The following is a 17,493-nucleotide window of genomic DNA, read 5'->3' on the forward strand; positions in this document are numbered from 1 at the left end:
AGTTTCCTCATAAGGCCCATAGTTAGCGACCACGTCTGCGTACCGTAAGTCATCACTGGCAACAGACACTAGTTGAAAACCTTCATCTTCAAACAGTGCGTTATTTGAGACGAGAATATTTTACGGAACTTCCCGAACGTTGCCCATCCGAGTTGGATTCGTGATCTCTTTCACGACAGAAAACGGAGTTACATAAGTGATTTTGACATTGACAATTCATATTTTGATTTTGACAAGACTAGTGTTGTTTCCAGGGTACGGCACCTTCCAGTGGCTACTGCTGATGTCATGCGGCGCCGTCTACGCCGTATGCGCACTCAGCACCACCACCCTCAGCTTCGTGCTGCCGGCTGCCGAGTGTGACTTCAACCTGTCCTCCAGCGACAAGGGCCGCCTCACAGCCACTCCACTCATTGGTAACCGCTACAACAGTCATTTTAACAATACTAGCTGTGAATATTCGCTAGATCATTTTTAATTGTATAGTTATTTGTCTAGATAGTAACACAAAACAAATACTCTTACTATATTTACAATACTTAATACACGGGGTATCCTGTCTAAAATCGGCAGGGCGTATCAGTCGTCACGCCAGCAATAATGAAGTAATCCGCAGGGCATTTGCCGCTCTTAATATACCAGCTGTTTTAGAACCAAATGGCACGGGAAAGTGCGCTGGTGTGGGACGCGACTTCAGTCGACACTCTGGTTCCTTCGCATGTCCAAATTACGTCAGTTGGTGCTGGGGCTGCTGTTTCGACTGCCGAAGACAGCAAGCGTCGCTAATATGTCGGTCTCAGAGAGTCATACATCTTTGTGCCGTTTGGTATCGAGACACTTGGCCCGTGGGGCCATGTGTGGGGGGGCGCAAAATGTACAAAGTACTATCTTCGCGCCCAATAAGGCTACTGGAATCCCAAGCGCAGGCAGCTATTTCGGTCAAAGGATCAGCCTACCAATCCAACGCGGAAATGCTGCCAGTATTCTTGGTACGCTTCCACGTAATGATAGTTTTAATTTTATGTAGTCATAGTATTGTAAATATAGCTAGAGAATTTGTATAGTTATTCGTTAATGTTAATAATTTATCACAACTTACTTCATGATTTTTTCATGTAAATGATTCATTCTCTTCTTCTTATTACTTTATTGATCATACTTGTTTTAAGAAATCACATGTTTCAACCCCCGTATCTTCTACACCCTTGGTATAGGTAAAGGTACGTATAGGTATCAACCACCATAGTGCACCAAGGGAGCCTTGTACCTATTGCGACATACAAACAGGGAACCCAGTGCTTTGTGAACGGCTGGATCATTTGGCGTTGCGTAGAGATGTCGCTTCATTGTGTGTCTTCTACCGCATTTATCACGGGGAGTGTTCCGAAGAGCTGTTTAACCTGATTCCTGCCGCCGAATTCCACCTTCGCACGACACGCCACAAGTTAGGATATCATCCCCACCATCTGGATGTGTGGCGGTCCTCCAAAGTGTGGTTTTCAAGAAGCTTTCTTCCACGTACTACAAAGCTGTGGAAAGAGCTTCCTTATGCGGTGTTTCCGCGACGATACGACATGGGTACCTTCAAAATAAGCGCATACTCCTTCCTTAAAGGCTGGCAACGCTCCTGTAATTCCTCTGGTGTTGCAAGATATTGTAGGCGGCGGTGATCACTTAACATCTGTGACCCGCACGCTCGTTTGTCCTCCTATTCCATAAAAAAAAAACACTATACGTCTGCGACGTGCAGTTTTAGCTGCAAAGTGAAATTCAGGGACACACACACACCGCTATTTTTATATATACAGGATGGTTTTTGTAAGGTAAAAGTAGGATATGAAAGGCATTTTGTAAAAAAAATCTATTTGCTTTCATTTTTGTAATAGATTGCTTTGCAACGATTGATTCTTATCAGCAACAGAGTCCATTGGTCTAATAATACAGGATGTAATTTTTTTGAAAAATCGTTCAGGTCGATTTCCGTCAAAAGTTTAAGAAATTTAAAAAAATTAAATTTACATTTATTAGTTTCTTATAAATCGAGGGCATGACTCTTTTTACGACTTTTCTCTAAGTCTCGTAGTTTTTAAGGACTTGGCCATCACCACCCTTCTCAAAGAAAACCATCCTGTATATAATATAATAGTAAACGTACAATAGTAATAATAATAGACTTTTTTATGAGTTTCTAGTTAGAGAGACTATTTATCTATTTATTTAATAAATTCCGCCAACAAGGTATACACTAATATAAACACAGTATCAACAAAAACAATAACATTCATATGGTAAGTGATGCCTGAATTATATGCGAAAATGACATTCTATTCAATAAAATTAAGCCACAAAATAAAATAAGAAATATAATATATTATACCTTATTCAAGGAGCTTTCTTCCTCGTACTACAAAGCTGTGGAATGAGCTTCCTTGTGCAGTGTTTCCGGGAGGATACGACATGGGTACCTTCAAAAAAAGCGCGTACACCTTCCTTAAATGCCGGCAACGCTCTTGTCATTCCTCTGGTGTTGCAAGAGAATGTGGGCGGCGGTGATCACTTAACACCAGGTGACCCGTACACCCGTTTGTCCTCCTATTCCATAAAAAAAATATCTACGAATATAATCTTAATATTAACACAAGAATAGATTGAGGTGATTTGAAATAACCGTTTTTATATTACTATGTAATATTCATTATAAATTGTTGGATCCTGCAGGCATGTGTGTGGGCTCCTACTTCTGGGGCAACCTGGCCGACGCCCGCGGCCGTCGGAAGGCAATCATCGGTGCTCTACTTCTGGATGCAGTCGCGGCCTTCCTCTCCAGCCTGGTGCAGTCATTCCCTGCTTTTCTTGCTTGCAGGTACAATATTGTTAATAAACTTTTATCGGAATGTATTTCCATCCCGTCGCAAATCTCAATAAATAGTCGTAGATCTTATGATGAAACGTTCCCTTCTATGACACGCATATAACGTTTCTTCCACTATATCATTTAAATACACACACACACACAGTATGTGTTTTTTTATGACAATAAGAGACAAGACGAGCAGAATGTTCAGCTGATGGTTTCAATGCAGTGCTGCTCAGGATTCTTCAAAAACCCAAAAATTCTGAGCGGCACTACAATTGCGCTCGTCACCTTGAGACATAAAATGTTTACTCTCATTTGCCCAGTAATTTCACTAGCTACGGTGCCTTTCAGACCGAAACACTGTAATATTTGGACATTACTGCTTCACGGCGGAAATAGGCGCCGTTTTGGTACCCATAAACTAGTCGGCATCCTGTGCAAAGGAGCTTTCCACATGTAAATGGTATCTTTACAATAATTAATATAATTATGGTTATTATAATTATTGTATTTTGTTGTTTGTGTATATCGGTATAGAAAGTAGTTCATTAAATTAGTTCTCATGTATTTCTGTCTGCTGCGGCACTGGCGTAACCACTGTTTGTAGACCCGTACTGGTTTCAGATTCTTCTCAGGCTTTGGTATCATCGGAGCGACTGGGCTAGTCTTTCCATATTTTGGTGATTTCCTCTCATTACGGCATCGAGATGTGATGCTGTGTAGACTTGAAGTATTTTGGACATTTGGCACCATTTTATTACCAGGTAACTATTAAAATATGGATACATTTATGTTGATTACAAATATCAGATGCATTTATACTAAGTTTAAGTAAGTAGAAATTATTCTCCGCAGTACTAGAATCAATCTTCCGAAGACTCAATTGGGAACATCTCGGAATTAATATAGACGGTCAACTGCTATCGCACTTAAGATTTGCTGATGACATAGTGTTATTGGAAAAAACAGCAGAAGACTTAACCAGAATGATAAAAGAACTTGCGAAAGAAAGTGAGAGAGTAGGGCTGGCAATGAATCCGGAAAAAACTAGGGTGATGACAAACGGGTACAAACATACTATATATCTAGGAAACACTGAAATCAACTATACAGACGAGTACGTATATCTAGCGCAGCTCATAAGTAAAAAAGACCCTACGCAGAAGGAAGTGGACAGAAGAATTACAAATGGCTGGAAGACATACTGGAGTCTAAGAGAGGCTATGAAAGATAAAGAGCTCCATATAAACCTAAAAAGCAAACTTTTTAACACCTGCATACTACCTGTCCTTACGTACGGGTGCCAGTCATGGTCCTTAAATCAGGTCACCTCAAACAAACTAGCAAGTTGCCAGTATGCAATGGAAAGGAGTATGCTAAACATTCAAAAATTCCGACAGAGTAAAAAAAATCGTCATTAGAAACAAAACAAAAACTACCGATGTAATAAGCAAAATCAAAAGACTCAAATGGCGATGGGCTGGTCACCTGGTAAGAGGACACGACAAATGGAGGAAAAGGGTGACATGGTGGTACCCAAGGGAAGGCAAAAGGAAAAAAGGGCCAACTACAGAAAAGGTGGAACGATGACTTAAGACAAGTGGCAGGAGTCACATGGAACAGAGTGGCTCAAGAAAGAAAGGAATGGAAAAGGTTGGAGGAGGCCTTTGCCGACTGGAAAACAGATCTAGGAGAGATAACCAAGCAACAAATACTAGTTTAAATTTATTCACATGTATTAAATTTAAGATTTTTATGCTAGTCCTTTACGTAAGTTTAAAAATTCATTGAATAAAAGGCTATGTTATTATAATTATTATTATATATGTCGGAAATGAGTTGTCTCAGATTTCGTTTGTTTTATATATATGAATCACATTGTACTGCGGCTTAAAATTTTCTCTCAATCAATGGGTTCCAGTCTGTAGGTTGTTCAAAAATAATAATTCCAGTAATTTTCCATAGTATTATGTCCTATGGTATATTGCTATGGGGGAACGCTGCCGATATTAATACAATAGTTGTGCTGCAGAAGAGGGCTATTCGCTCTATTTATAACCTAGGTCCTAGAGAATCATTGAGAGCAAATTTCAAAGAAATTAACATCTTGACTGTTGCTTCTCAATATATTCTTGATAATGTAATGTATGTTCATAGGCACATAAGTGAATTTGCCAGAAACTGTCATAACCATAATGCTAACACCAGGAACAGACATAAACTGATGATGCCTACTACTCGGCTAAGGCGAGTTAGTAAGTCTTTTGTGGGGCGATGTATATATAATTTTACAACAAAGATCCTAGAAAATGTTCAAAACAAAAGTAGTACGTTATTCAAAATAATTGTTAGAAACGTTTGTGTGGTAAAGGTTACTATAACATAAATGACTTTCTTAATGATACCACAGATTGGGAATGGAGCGACCGCCCTCAGGCTATTAAATAATAAGTTTAATTGTACAATATTACTTTGTAAACATATTTTTTCGATGAAAGAAAAAAGCCCGCTGAGTTTGTTGCGCCCATTCTTCTCAGGTCTGAGGCATTCATTTTGGAATGGGTGGTAGTTTTTTGACTTTCAATAAGTGATTTCACATCCTATTTTGAATAAAAATATTTGAATTTGAATAAGCTGAAAACGTTATTAAAAACTTGCTTACTCCTTGTTGCAAGAGATGGTCATAAATTCAAGAATACTAACGTAATAAGTACAAACTATTAATCATTTTATGGTTTGACATTAAACGATACTTTCAGGAATCGCCTGGTTGATAATCCAGGACCCTCGGTTCAACATAACGTCTCCAGGAGCCGGCTTCCAGTACACGTCGTGGCGCGTGTTCGTGGCATCCTGCGGGATCCCCAGTTTGCTGGTGGTGCTGCTCCTGGTGCCGTTCCCGGAGAGTCCACGTTACCTGTTGCACGCCGACAAGACGGAACAGGCATTGGAAGTGCTGCAGAGGATATTCGTCGTCAACACCAAGTTGACTGTAAAGGATTTTCCGGTTAGAACTGTACTTTCTCGTAATATAAACTCACCTATATATTGACTTTGGATTCGATTCTATTTATTGTTAATTAAAAATGATAGATATTTATGAAATAAAAATAAACTGAACAAATAACGTAAATGGATCCCACGGACGAGTAAAAAAAGAAGGACTCCGCGGCGTGATATTAGCAAGTGAAGCACCCGTTATGCTAGTGTGTGTGCGGTTACGGGGGATACTAGTTACACAATCTTTTCTCCCTTAAATAATCATATATGGCCACAAATGCTTATATAGTATCGTTGTTAAACTGTTTCGCAACGCACGACGGCATTTTTAAAATATTTTATTGAGACGCAAACTGATCTGTCACAGACGATGACAATTCTCATAATGGCCGCCTATCGGCCTGTAGTAGTGTAAGTATGTGCGTGGGGCTATGTATTTACACGTCAATCGGCTTGTTTTGGTGCAACACTGTTATGTAAGGTGACACGGAGTCCTTATTTTTTTACTAGTCCGTGATTGATCGTCTTGATTTTTTTTAATATATAGGTAGTTAATCATAAGTACTGGTTAGTCAATAATTTATAATATTCATATATCAGAATATAACACTAAGATAATCCTTTCGTAATTACAGCCATTATAAAATTTGGAAACATGTACCTGGGTGCCTCAGACCACTCACCACAGTGTCTCTCCACTCCTAAACCAAAATTGCAGGTGGAGTCGATGATAAGTGTTGGAGACGGTGAGGAGGAGGAAGTAGTGGCGGCGGACAACAACGGTAATGAGACGAAGACGCCGCTCACCTGGAAGCAGCGGTGGCAGTCCTTCTGGAAGAGGAAGAAGATGCTGGTGACGCCGCCCTACATCGGCCTGCTGGTGCTGTGTTGTTTTGTTGATTTTGGACTTATGTTTAGGTGAGTTATGTCGCACACTTTTCGTATCCATGATATATTGTTACGGATAGTTACTTCTATACGGATGTGAGGCGTGGAGTATAAGAGGAGACCTCAGGAAACGTATAGAAGCTTTCAAAATTTTGGCCATTAGTTGGACTCTCAAGGTCACGAATGTGGAAGTTCTGCGCCGCGTCAATCAAAAATGCGAACTCATGCAAACCATCAAGGTGAGGAAATTCGCATATATGGGGCACGTGCTTTTGCAGGCACGAGAGGTACGAACTCCTACAACTCATCATGATGGTAAAAATTGCCGGAAGAAGAGCCGCAGGTCGGGGAAAAAAGGCTTAGCTGCGCAGCATCCAAGAGTTGATAGGAATCGCGAGTGCGGCAGAAATATTTCGCCTCGCGAAGAACAAAAAGTTGAGTTTACAAAGCTTACTGTCAACCTTCGCTAGTCGGAGAGGTACGAGAAGAAGATTTATTGTATCTAGATAACTATGATCCATTGTTGGTAAACTTATAGTCTAATTGTGTTAGTAATTATAACTACAAAGAAACATGTTTATTTTTATTAAATGGTCAATATACGGACAGCCCCGCTGTCGGCCTTCAGATAACTATTACTACTGCCGGGTATTCGGTGGCGTAGAGGAGCCGCTACTTTGCGCAGAATGGTTCTAAAGCTATCGACGTCTACGTGTGCAATATATATATATATATATATAGCTGACGCACTCCAATATTTCATTGTTCCAGTTATTACACGCTCATGATGTGGTTCCCGGATCTGTTTGAGAGGTTCAGCCAGTTCTCGTCATTGTACCCCGATGTGTCTGCCGGCGTCTGCGAGGTCTCAGCCAACGTCACTAGAAGTGAACTTCTGGTACGTATTAGTTATTTATGCAACTGTTGTGTAATAAGGGGTATTAATACACGAATGTGGGGTAATAATAGGATCACATGAGTGTTTTAATGCCTAATTATCAACATTTGCATACAAGTCTTTATCTACACCCATAATATGAAACCTCTAGTATGTAGATTCTGAAACAGTTAGCTTACTGCTAACATTAAAAAAGCTAGTCCTAGTAACCATTACCATACAAGTTATTACGACATTGGGTGTTTTAATGTGGGCAATAAGCAAACTGTTTTAGATTCCTTAATAGGGGATTTAAAGCATGGGTGTAGATAAAATAATATTAAAAGCATTAATTAATCTTCAAGTATCAGTAACATTTTACCGCAATTCTACTAAGTATAAAATCAGTTAAAAACTAGAAAGACATAAAACATTAAAAGATAGAGTTGGGCCAGAAATAAGATAGCTACTCAAACGAAGGGCACTTTTGTTTAAAAATAAGGAAAACAATAAATAAGAGATACCTAAACTTAGTAAAGAAATGAAGGCAGAACTAAAAAATTAGAAACATAAAATGACACGGAAGGAACTAAAAGCCATTTAAAAGACAAAAAAAAAACTAGGTCTAAAAAGACCAAGTAGGAAAATAAAATTAGTAGTATTTTTTATATTTCTTAAAGGCCCGAATCGGTCCGAATTGTATTCAAAAATCTAAGTTTGGTCAAGCCCTTTCGAATGGCACCAACCGCGATTAAATCGGTCGAGCTGTTCAAAAGTTACGGCACAAATAACTAGCCCGTACTGTTTTTTGAATTCTTTTCAAAATATACCATAAATAGAATATCATCTCATAAGGGCGCTGGTCTGGGACGTGACTTGCGTAAACACTCTGACTACTTGTCATGTCCAAGTTACGTCAATTGGTGCCGGGCCTTCTGCTACGACTGCCGAAGACAGCAAGCGCCGCAAATATCTCGGTCTCAGTGACTCATACATCTTTGTGCCGTTTGGTGTCGAGACACTTAGCCCGTGGGGCCCAGAGGCGCGGAGAATCTTCTCGCCTCAATAGGGCTACTGGCAACCCAAGCGCTGGCAGCGTTTCGGTCAATGGATCAGCCTAGTTATCCAATGTGGAAATGCTGTCAGTATTCTTGTTACGTTATGTAATAATAGTATTGTAAATATAGTTATAAGACTTGTTTCATCTCATTTGATTGAAACATGTTGCAGGGCAAGCAAGTGTGTCCCCAGGTGATAGATGACAACGTGTACATCCACACGCTGATCGTGGCGCTGAGCTGTATCCCCACCGCGCTATGGGTGGGGCTCACCATCAACATGCTGGGCAAGAAGCTCATGATAGGTTTGTTGCTTTTTTTAATCATAAAGATAACGCTTGATAAATTTGGTACAAAACCAGTGTAGTATAGATATCTATTATTAGTACAAAATCTTGAAGTGGTGTTGTTTTGTGGGTACTTAGGCTTATTCAAACTTATAAAACATCCAAATGTTTTGAGTTTTCTTGAGTGTTAATTCCGCCATTATTAGACTTCAAACAACAACATTATTCGACACGTGTTTCGCCTCTACACGAGGCATCCTCCAGGATATGTTAACTCGCCAAACTCTGACACTAGACTGAATTGAATGAAAAAAAAAAAATTAAATTCAAAATTTCTATATTTGGTATTAAAATATATATACAAAATTACTTAAATCTACGTATTAAAGCAATTTACAATTAAGCCTTATATATGTAGGTATCAGAAAACTTATTTCTACAACCCTATCTACGTATTAAGGGATAAAACTTTATTATGCTTAAAAACTAATACATGAGGTTTGTGGGGGGAAAATCCAGGAAACTGGGAAAACCTGGCTATTTGCTATTGATATAACGTAATATTAATGGTAACCTATCACTTAACCTAACTTAAGACTAATGACTAGAACTTAAAACTAACTTAAAAACTAAGGTAAATAAATACATAGATATGTATACATACATATATAATATATAAATATAAGAGGGGTGTGGGGGAGGGGGGGGGGGATCTTGGGAAAGGGAAGGAGGGAACTGAATTGAATGAGCTGGAAACCGCTGTTTTATACCCTCGTCGCAAGAGTTGGCGCGCTGTGATTGGTCGGCTTTTGTGACGTATTACATTACATTCACCAATGTAAACATGTTATTTTTGTGTTTTATTATTTCTAATTGTTGTAACTATTTGTGGTTTTTTGTTGGACAGTTCATAAGTTATTGTTGATATACTTGTAAGTTATTCTCTTATTAGGCTCTTATTCACCAGATGCCGGCTACATTATGGCTACCACAACGGCGCCTATTTGTGCCGTGAAGCAGTAATGTGTAAGCATCCTGTGAGTAATCCCAATAATAATAATAGTCAAACCCGAAACCCTTTGTGGGTTTCGGTTTTGACGAAAATTACTCATGAAAACATACGTGTTTTTTATTTTTTTTATGAAAATAAGGGACGAGACGAGCAGGACGTTCAGCTAATGGAGCAGGATGTTAAGTCTCATTTGCCCAGTAGTTTCACTAGCTACGGCGCCCTTCAGACCGAAACACAGTTATGCTTATACATTACTGCATCGCGGCAGAAATAGGCGCCGTTGTGGTACCCATAATGTAGCTGGAATCCGGTGCAAAGGAACCACCCACTTACAAGTATATCAACAATAACCTGTGAACTGTCTGATAAAAAACCACACGGACACTATGATTGGTAATTGTGGTTAATTAAAATTGAGTGATGCGTGCTTCCAGTTATGATGCTGATCAGCTCGGGTCTGGCAGCGCTGGGTCTGAACCTGGTGCGCTCGTCGCTGGAGAACCTGCTGCTCTCGTGTGTGTTCGAGGCGATCGTCAGCTGCACGGAGGCGGTGCTCTTCTGCGTCATCTGCGAGATATTCCCCACTAAAGTAGCGTAAGTTACAAGCCGAGTCAACACAGAAAATAATCTAAAGTACAATAATAATATTTAAAAGGTGTCGGTTCAAAAAATTTGTCAGAAATATTGGAACTAATAGCAATATGGATATAGAACCAAAATGGCGTCTAGTCTCAACGCTGGTATTCTCTAGACATCGTAGAAACCAAACCAGATGACATAAAGTATCGTCCCTTATCATTCCTTCTCTTTTACACGCTATTGTTTTCTATACTCACACCGACGTCGGCTTTGCGTGTAAAAGAAATCATTACTAAATTAAGCGCTAAATGCCAAGTGTCTCGACACCATACTGTACAAAGATGTAAGGCTCATTGAGAGCGACATATTTGCGACGCTTGCTGTCTTCGGAAGTCGAAGCAGCATCCCCAGCACCAATTGACGTAACTTGGACATGAGAAGGCGCCAGAGTGTCAAGGGAAGTCGCGTCCCACAACAGCGCCCTTCTTCGTGCCCAAACCATCAGAGTCATACCGTCAGGAGGCTTGCCATCACGGCAGTTAATACCATTTGGCTCTAAAACAGCTGGTAAATTAAGAGCGGCAAACGCCCTGCGGATGACTTCATTAATGCTGGCCTGCCGATTTTAGGCAGGTAGTTGAACCTGAACGCCACATCTACATTGATGTGGTTCATTCAGTTCGATACCTAGCCGGAGTGATACGCATATTGACAATGACATATTATCAAGTAGTGTTCCAATCGTCGCAGAAGTAATGGCTAAATAAGTACTAACAGCATTCTGAAGATGATTGCGAGCAGGTTGGACTGCATGTATGTATGTGGGTCATTGCTGCAGTATTTCTAACGGATTGGCGCAGCATTGACACGCATCAAGTTATCTGAATTGGTAATAGGCTAAGATTAAGTAATAACATAGAAAATAAGTTTGCCGTAATACAAAAAAAGAAAGATTTTTACAAAAAAACAACCGACTTCAATAACACTATTCCAAAACAATAGAAAATAATTGCGTATTTTTATATAATCTAATAAATTAATCTAAGTCTAGAAACGATTATTGTTATTTTTAGTTTGTTTAATTGCAATGGTGGTCCCACGGGAAGCATCAACATTCAAATAAAAAAAGAATTATCAAAATCGAACTAATGGCGTTTGTAAACCAATAATACAATTCTTACGTTAATAATTAGTGATGAAAGGAGCAAGATTACCGAAGAGAGAGGGAGAACGATATTTTCGTCACAAAGACGAACAGTTAGTTACCTACAGTGTAGATCAAATTGTCAAAGAGAGAGAGTTCACTGTTATATTTTTATGAAAAATACGGGACGAGACAAGCAAGGCGTTCAGCTGATGGTAATTGATACGCCCTGCCCATTACAATGCAGTGCGTTCAGGATTCTTGAAAAGCCCAAAAATTCTGAGTGGCATTACAATTGCGCTCGTCATCTTGAGACATAGATGTTAAGTCTCATTTGCCCAGTAGTTTCACTAGCTACGGCGCCCTTCAGACCGAAACATAAATATAATGTTTACATATTACTGCTTCACGGCAGAAATAGGTGGCGTTATGGTGCCCATAATCTAACCGAAATACTGTGCAAAGGAACCTCCCACTCCCACCATTAACCTAAAGGAATGTATTTTTTCAGGGCCACAGCAATGGCGGTGACGGTGACATGCGGTCGCGTCGGTGCCATCGTGGGGAATGTTATATTTGGTGCACTCGTGGACCAGCACTGTATTGTGCCCATTTACATGTTCGGAGCTTTACTGATCAGTGAGTAAAGAAAGAAAGAAAGAAAAACATTTATTTCACAATACACTCACAGGTTACACTTAATATAAACCAAATAACGACGACGAGTTTTTGTCGGTTAGGTATAACTTGCAATGGGATGTGCTGCTCTTCGATGCTATCTTTTGAATTAGCCTTCATTTTACGTCTCCCTTCTTCATCCGGGGTCTCGCGTATAGTAGGGCGATACCCACCAAGTGATGGTATGATAAGCCATCTGCTCGCCGGAACACACAAGTGGTAGTTCATTTTATAAAGGCGTCTATGTTTTCATGTTTGCAGTCTTTGGTGATCGTTAAATTTCTTGTGTATTTCTTGTGTATAATTGTTACTCCCAGGTATTATCCGTCATATACGGCCTCCATCGGAGTTCCTCCGACATCAGCTTTCAGGGCGACGGTAGAAGTGTTAACCAGTGATGCTGATCAGTGAGAGCCAGAGGCGGAAATAGAGGAGCTGATAGCTTTAATAAGTATAGGCACCTTCCTCGTAGCATTGTAGCCTGTAGTTATATGTCGCCTATACTGCAGGATAAACGATACATTCCTAAATTGTACCTTCTCATGTTTAATTTGCGTAGGGGAACCTATTGTACCTAGGAAAGTTTTTTAGATATCTATTTTTTATTTTTATTTGTCGAACTGTACTCAAACTAGAAGTGGGAGAGTCACGCAGCCGTCTTTTGACGTCAGCACAATCGCGCCAGACTCGTCCGGGTTAATTACCACACTCGCACAGAATACCGGCGTGAAGTAGCGGCCTAGTGCCGCTATGTTTCGCATAGGTTAGTGTCGAGGACCGGAATCTATGCGTGTGTCTACAGGTCCCATAGTGGTAACGCAGAAACCGATCATCTCATGGGCTGCGTTCAAGCGGCAATTGACGACGTGCTTGCACAGATCCCCTCCGCTGAAATCGTAGTCTTGGGTGATTTCAACGGGCACAATGCCGAATGGCTTGGATCACGTACCACAAACTACGCAGGGCGATCTGTGCATAATTTTGCATTGGCGTACGATCTGTCCCAATTGGTTGAGTCGCCAACGCGGCTCCCGGATGTGGATAGCCACATGCCGTCCTTATTAGATCTTCTGCTGACTACACATCCTGATGGTTACCAGGTCATTGTCGACGCCCCTCTCGGAACGTCCGACCATTGCCTGGTCAGGAGTGTAGTGCCTATACGACGCCCACGTCGCAGACCACCAGCTACCTTTTTATACCAAGCTCTGTAGTACCGATCGGTGGCAGATCACAGCCCTGGTTCGATGCGTCAGTTAAAGCAGCATCTGACTGCAAAAAACAGGCGTATCGAACTTGGGTTGCGGCGCTGGGCACAAAGGATCCGAACTGCATAGTTCTAAAGAGGAAATACAACCGTGCTTCCAGATTTTTTAAGCGGCAAATCGCCCGTGCAAAGTCAAAACACGTCGTTAAAATCGGCGAGCAGCTTTCCAGTTACCCGACCGGAACACGCAAGTTCTGGTCGTTGTCGAAAGCTGCTCTTGGTAACTTAAGCCAGCCGTCCATGCCGCCGTTGCACATGAGGAATGACACCCTGGCCCATACGGCAAAAGAGAAAGCCGATCTCCTGTGCGCTCTTTTCGCCTCCAACTCGACTCTTGACGACAACGGAAAAACACCGCCGACCATCCCGCGGTGTCAGAGCTCTATGCCTGAAGTACAGTTCAGACAGAAAACTGTTAGGCGAGCTCTGTTTTCGTTGGACGTCAGGAAGTCGAGCGGGCCGGATGGCATTTCTCCAATCGTGCTTAGAACGTGTGCCCCTGAGTTGACGCCGGTGCTAACGCGTTTATTCCGGCACTCTTATTCCAAAGGCGTAGTCCCTGACTCATGGAAGTCAGCCCTTGTCCATCCGATCCAAAAAAAAGGAGACAGTTCGGATCCGGCAAACTACAGGCCTATTGCTATTACCTCCCTGCTCTCCAAAATCATGGAGAGCATAATTAGCCGTCAGCTCTTGGTATACCTAGAGGGTCACCAGTTGATCAACGACCGACAATACGGGTTTCGCCATGGTCGGTCGGCAGGTGATATTCTGGTATACCTAACACATAGATGGGCTGCGGCTATTGAAAGCAAGGGGGAAGGCCTGGCAGTTAGCCTGGATATAGCGAAGGCCTTTGATCGTGTATGGCATCGGCGCTCCTCTCTAAACTTCCATCATTTGGGCTTCCCGAGAGCTTGTGCAAGTGGACCTCCAGCTTTCTCACTGGGCGCAGCATACAGGTCGTTGTCGACGGACATTGCTCGAACCCGAAGCCCGTGAATGCTGGAGTGCCCCAAGGCTGTGTGCTATCTCCTACGCTGTTTCTTCTGCATATCAATGATATGTTGGACACCTCCAACATTCATTGCTATGCAGATGACAGCACTGGTGATGCCGTATACACGGGCCATGCACGTCTCTCTCGGGAAATCGTCGACCAGTGCCGGGAGAAACTTGTGTCTTCTATCGAGTCCTCTCTTGAGAAGGTCGCGGAATGGGGTAAATTGAACCTTGTCCAATTTAACCCCCAGAAGACTCAAGTTTGCGCGTTTACCACTAAAAAAACCCCATTTGTCGCATCACCGCTCTGCGACAACACTTCCCTATAAGCCTCGCCTAGTATCGGAATACTGGGTCTCGAAATCTCGAGCGAGTGCCAATTCCGTGGCCATCTGGAGGGCAAAGCCAAATTGGCTTCAAAGAAACTGGGCGTCATTAATAGAGCACGGCAATACTTCAAGCCGGCCCACATACTAGCGCTGTACAAAGCGCAGGTCCGGCCACACATGGAGTATTGCTGTCATCTCTCTGTCGCACCACAGTATCAGCTTGATCCATTTGACCGCGTGCAACGCAGAGCAGCGCGAATTTTCGGGGACCCAGTACTCTGTGAACGGCTGGATCACTTGGCGTTGCGTAGAGACGTCGCTTCATTGTGTGTCTTCTACCGTATTAATCACGGGGAGTGTTCCGAAGAGCTGTTTTACCTAATTCCTGCCGCCGAATTCCACCTTCGCACGACACGCCACAAGTTAGGATATCATCCTCACCATCTGGATGTGTGGCGGTCCTCCACAGTGCGGTTTACAAGGAGCTTTCTTCCACGTACTACAAAGCTGTGGAATGAACTTCCTTGTGCGGTGTTTCCGGGACGATACGACATGGGTACCTTCAAAAAAAGCGCGTACACCTTCCTTAAAGGCCGGCAACGCTCCTGTGATTCCTCTGGTGTTGCAAGAGAGTATGGGCGGCGGTGATCACTTAACAACAGGTGACCCGTACGCTCGTTTGTCCTCCTATTCCATAAAAAAAAAAAAAAAAACGATTTTTGCATATTTTGAAAGGTCAATTATTTAGTATTCACCACCAAAATATAGAAAATGTATATTTCAGGCTTACAAGTGTTTTTATGATTAAAACGAAACTAGGGATTTTTGGCCAAGGTAAAACATACGTAAGTACCTAGGCCAGTACTATGGTGTACCTAGGAATTGAGGGTAATTTATGTAAAATATAAATATTCTTAACTAAAACTGTTTTATTCGTTTAAATAACATATTTAACAAAAAATAACTCATAAATTCTGAACAATCAAAATCAAATGATATTCAACATCAAAATGATATTCATAGTTTCTTTTTTCTAATGATAGAAAGCTTATATATTTTAGTGGGAATATAATATAACATGAATGAAAAAACCTAGGTACACATGTGCCAAGATACAACAGGTTTCCCTACTACCTTTTGTTCAGGACTTCGTATATTTTATGAACTTCGGTTATATCCCGCTTACTACAGAAGCATTTGTGGGATAAAAAGTAGAATTTTATATTTTGTTATTTGAGAATTTCAGTTTTTTTGTAGTCGATGGAAGAAAACTTGAATAATGTTCTAATTAATAATTCTTGTAATCTTGATTACCTTTGCACGCGTGTCTTTCGATGCCTGCGTTTCACCAAACTCAACACTGCAATCCACCCCGAACCTGAACCGAAAACAGGATTCGCATAAAAATAATCTGCCTTTCAAAAATTTCGGGGATAAGATCCCGACCTCACTCACGCCAAACAAATATAATAAGCAGCGATATAAGAAATTATAAAATAAGAACAAAAACATATAAGAATATAAGAGAAAAAATAAGAACTTGTAATACCTAATCTGTTTTGAAAAGAGCAACCTTTGAGTTTCTTGCTAATTCTTCTCTAAAGAAATCTGCCTCCCGAATTACCTGTAAGAAAAAAAAGATATATATCAAGTGTAACATGATTTACCTATGAAATAAAAATATTTCTGATTTGATTTGATTTAAAATTATGACATTTACATAAACTGAAGTTATTAGGCATAAACCAAAGTACCGCAACATTATGACGGTATGAACATTTATGAAATGAAAAAAATGAACTTTTCTCTTTTGTCACTGTTTCACATCTGACTCGGCTCTCTGAAAAAAATATAACAGGCGTTTATAAATCGTTACATGAATGTATCCTTTAACATAATTGACTTTCTTAATGATACCACAGATTGGGAATGAAGCGCCCTAAGGCTATTAATTAATAAGTTTAATTGTACGATATTATTTATTATTATTAAAAAAAAACCCGCTGAGTTTGGTGCGCCCATTCTTCTCAGGTCTGAGGGATTCATTGGAATGGGTGGTAGTTTTTGACTTTCAATAAGTGATGTCACATCCTATTTTGAATAAAAATATTTGAATTTGTATATGATTTTTTTAATGAAAATAAGAGACGAGACGATCAGGACATTGAGTAGATGATACTTGATACGCCCTTCCCATCACAATGCAGTACCACTCAAGATTATTGAAAAACCCAGAAATTCTGAGTGGCACTACAATTTCGCTCGTCACCTTGAGACATAAGATGTCAAGTCTCATTTGTCCAGTAATTTCACTAGCTACAGCGCCATTCAGGCTTGATTTGAATTTGAATTTGAATAAGTTTGTGATGTATTGTTTCAGCGAGTGGTTTGCTGTGCACGATACTGCCAAAGAGCACCCGACCGGAGCGACCTCAATGATCCTGTTGATATATTATTACTATCGTGTAATACAACTATTATTAATTTAATGTTAATAAATTAACCATTATTTTAA

The 17,493-nt window shown here is 40.7% G+C and overlaps 1 protein-coding gene across 1 annotated transcript in view; it reads left to right on the forward strand.

The window, feature by feature from the left end:
- Positions 1–17,493, forward strand: part of LOC126974539 (synaptic vesicle glycoprotein 2C-like) — a 60,597-nt gene extending 43,104 nt beyond the window's left edge. Inside the window, exons 3-12 of the mRNA XM_050822058.1 lie at positions 255–416; positions 2,719–2,863; positions 3,482–3,621; positions 5,617–5,864; positions 6,576–6,775; positions 7,517–7,643; positions 8,853–8,985; positions 10,414–10,573; positions 12,214–12,341; positions 17,359–17,493. Coding sequence (XP_050678015.1) covers positions 255–416; positions 2,719–2,863; positions 3,482–3,621; positions 5,617–5,864; positions 6,576–6,775; positions 7,517–7,643; positions 8,853–8,985; positions 10,414–10,573; positions 12,214–12,341; positions 17,359–17,417 — 1,502 coding nt within the window. The 3' untranslated portion in view covers positions 17,418–17,493. The remainder of the gene's footprint in view (positions 1–254; positions 417–2,718; positions 2,864–3,481; positions 3,622–5,616; positions 5,865–6,575; positions 6,776–7,516; positions 7,644–8,852; positions 8,986–10,413; positions 10,574–12,213; positions 12,342–17,358) is intronic.

The sequence above is a fragment of the Leptidea sinapis genome, chromosome 32, assembly GCF_905404315.1.
Source record: "Leptidea sinapis chromosome 32, ilLepSina1.1, whole genome shotgun sequence".
NCBI lineage: Eukaryota > Metazoa > Arthropoda > Insecta > Lepidoptera > Pieridae > Leptidea > Leptidea sinapis.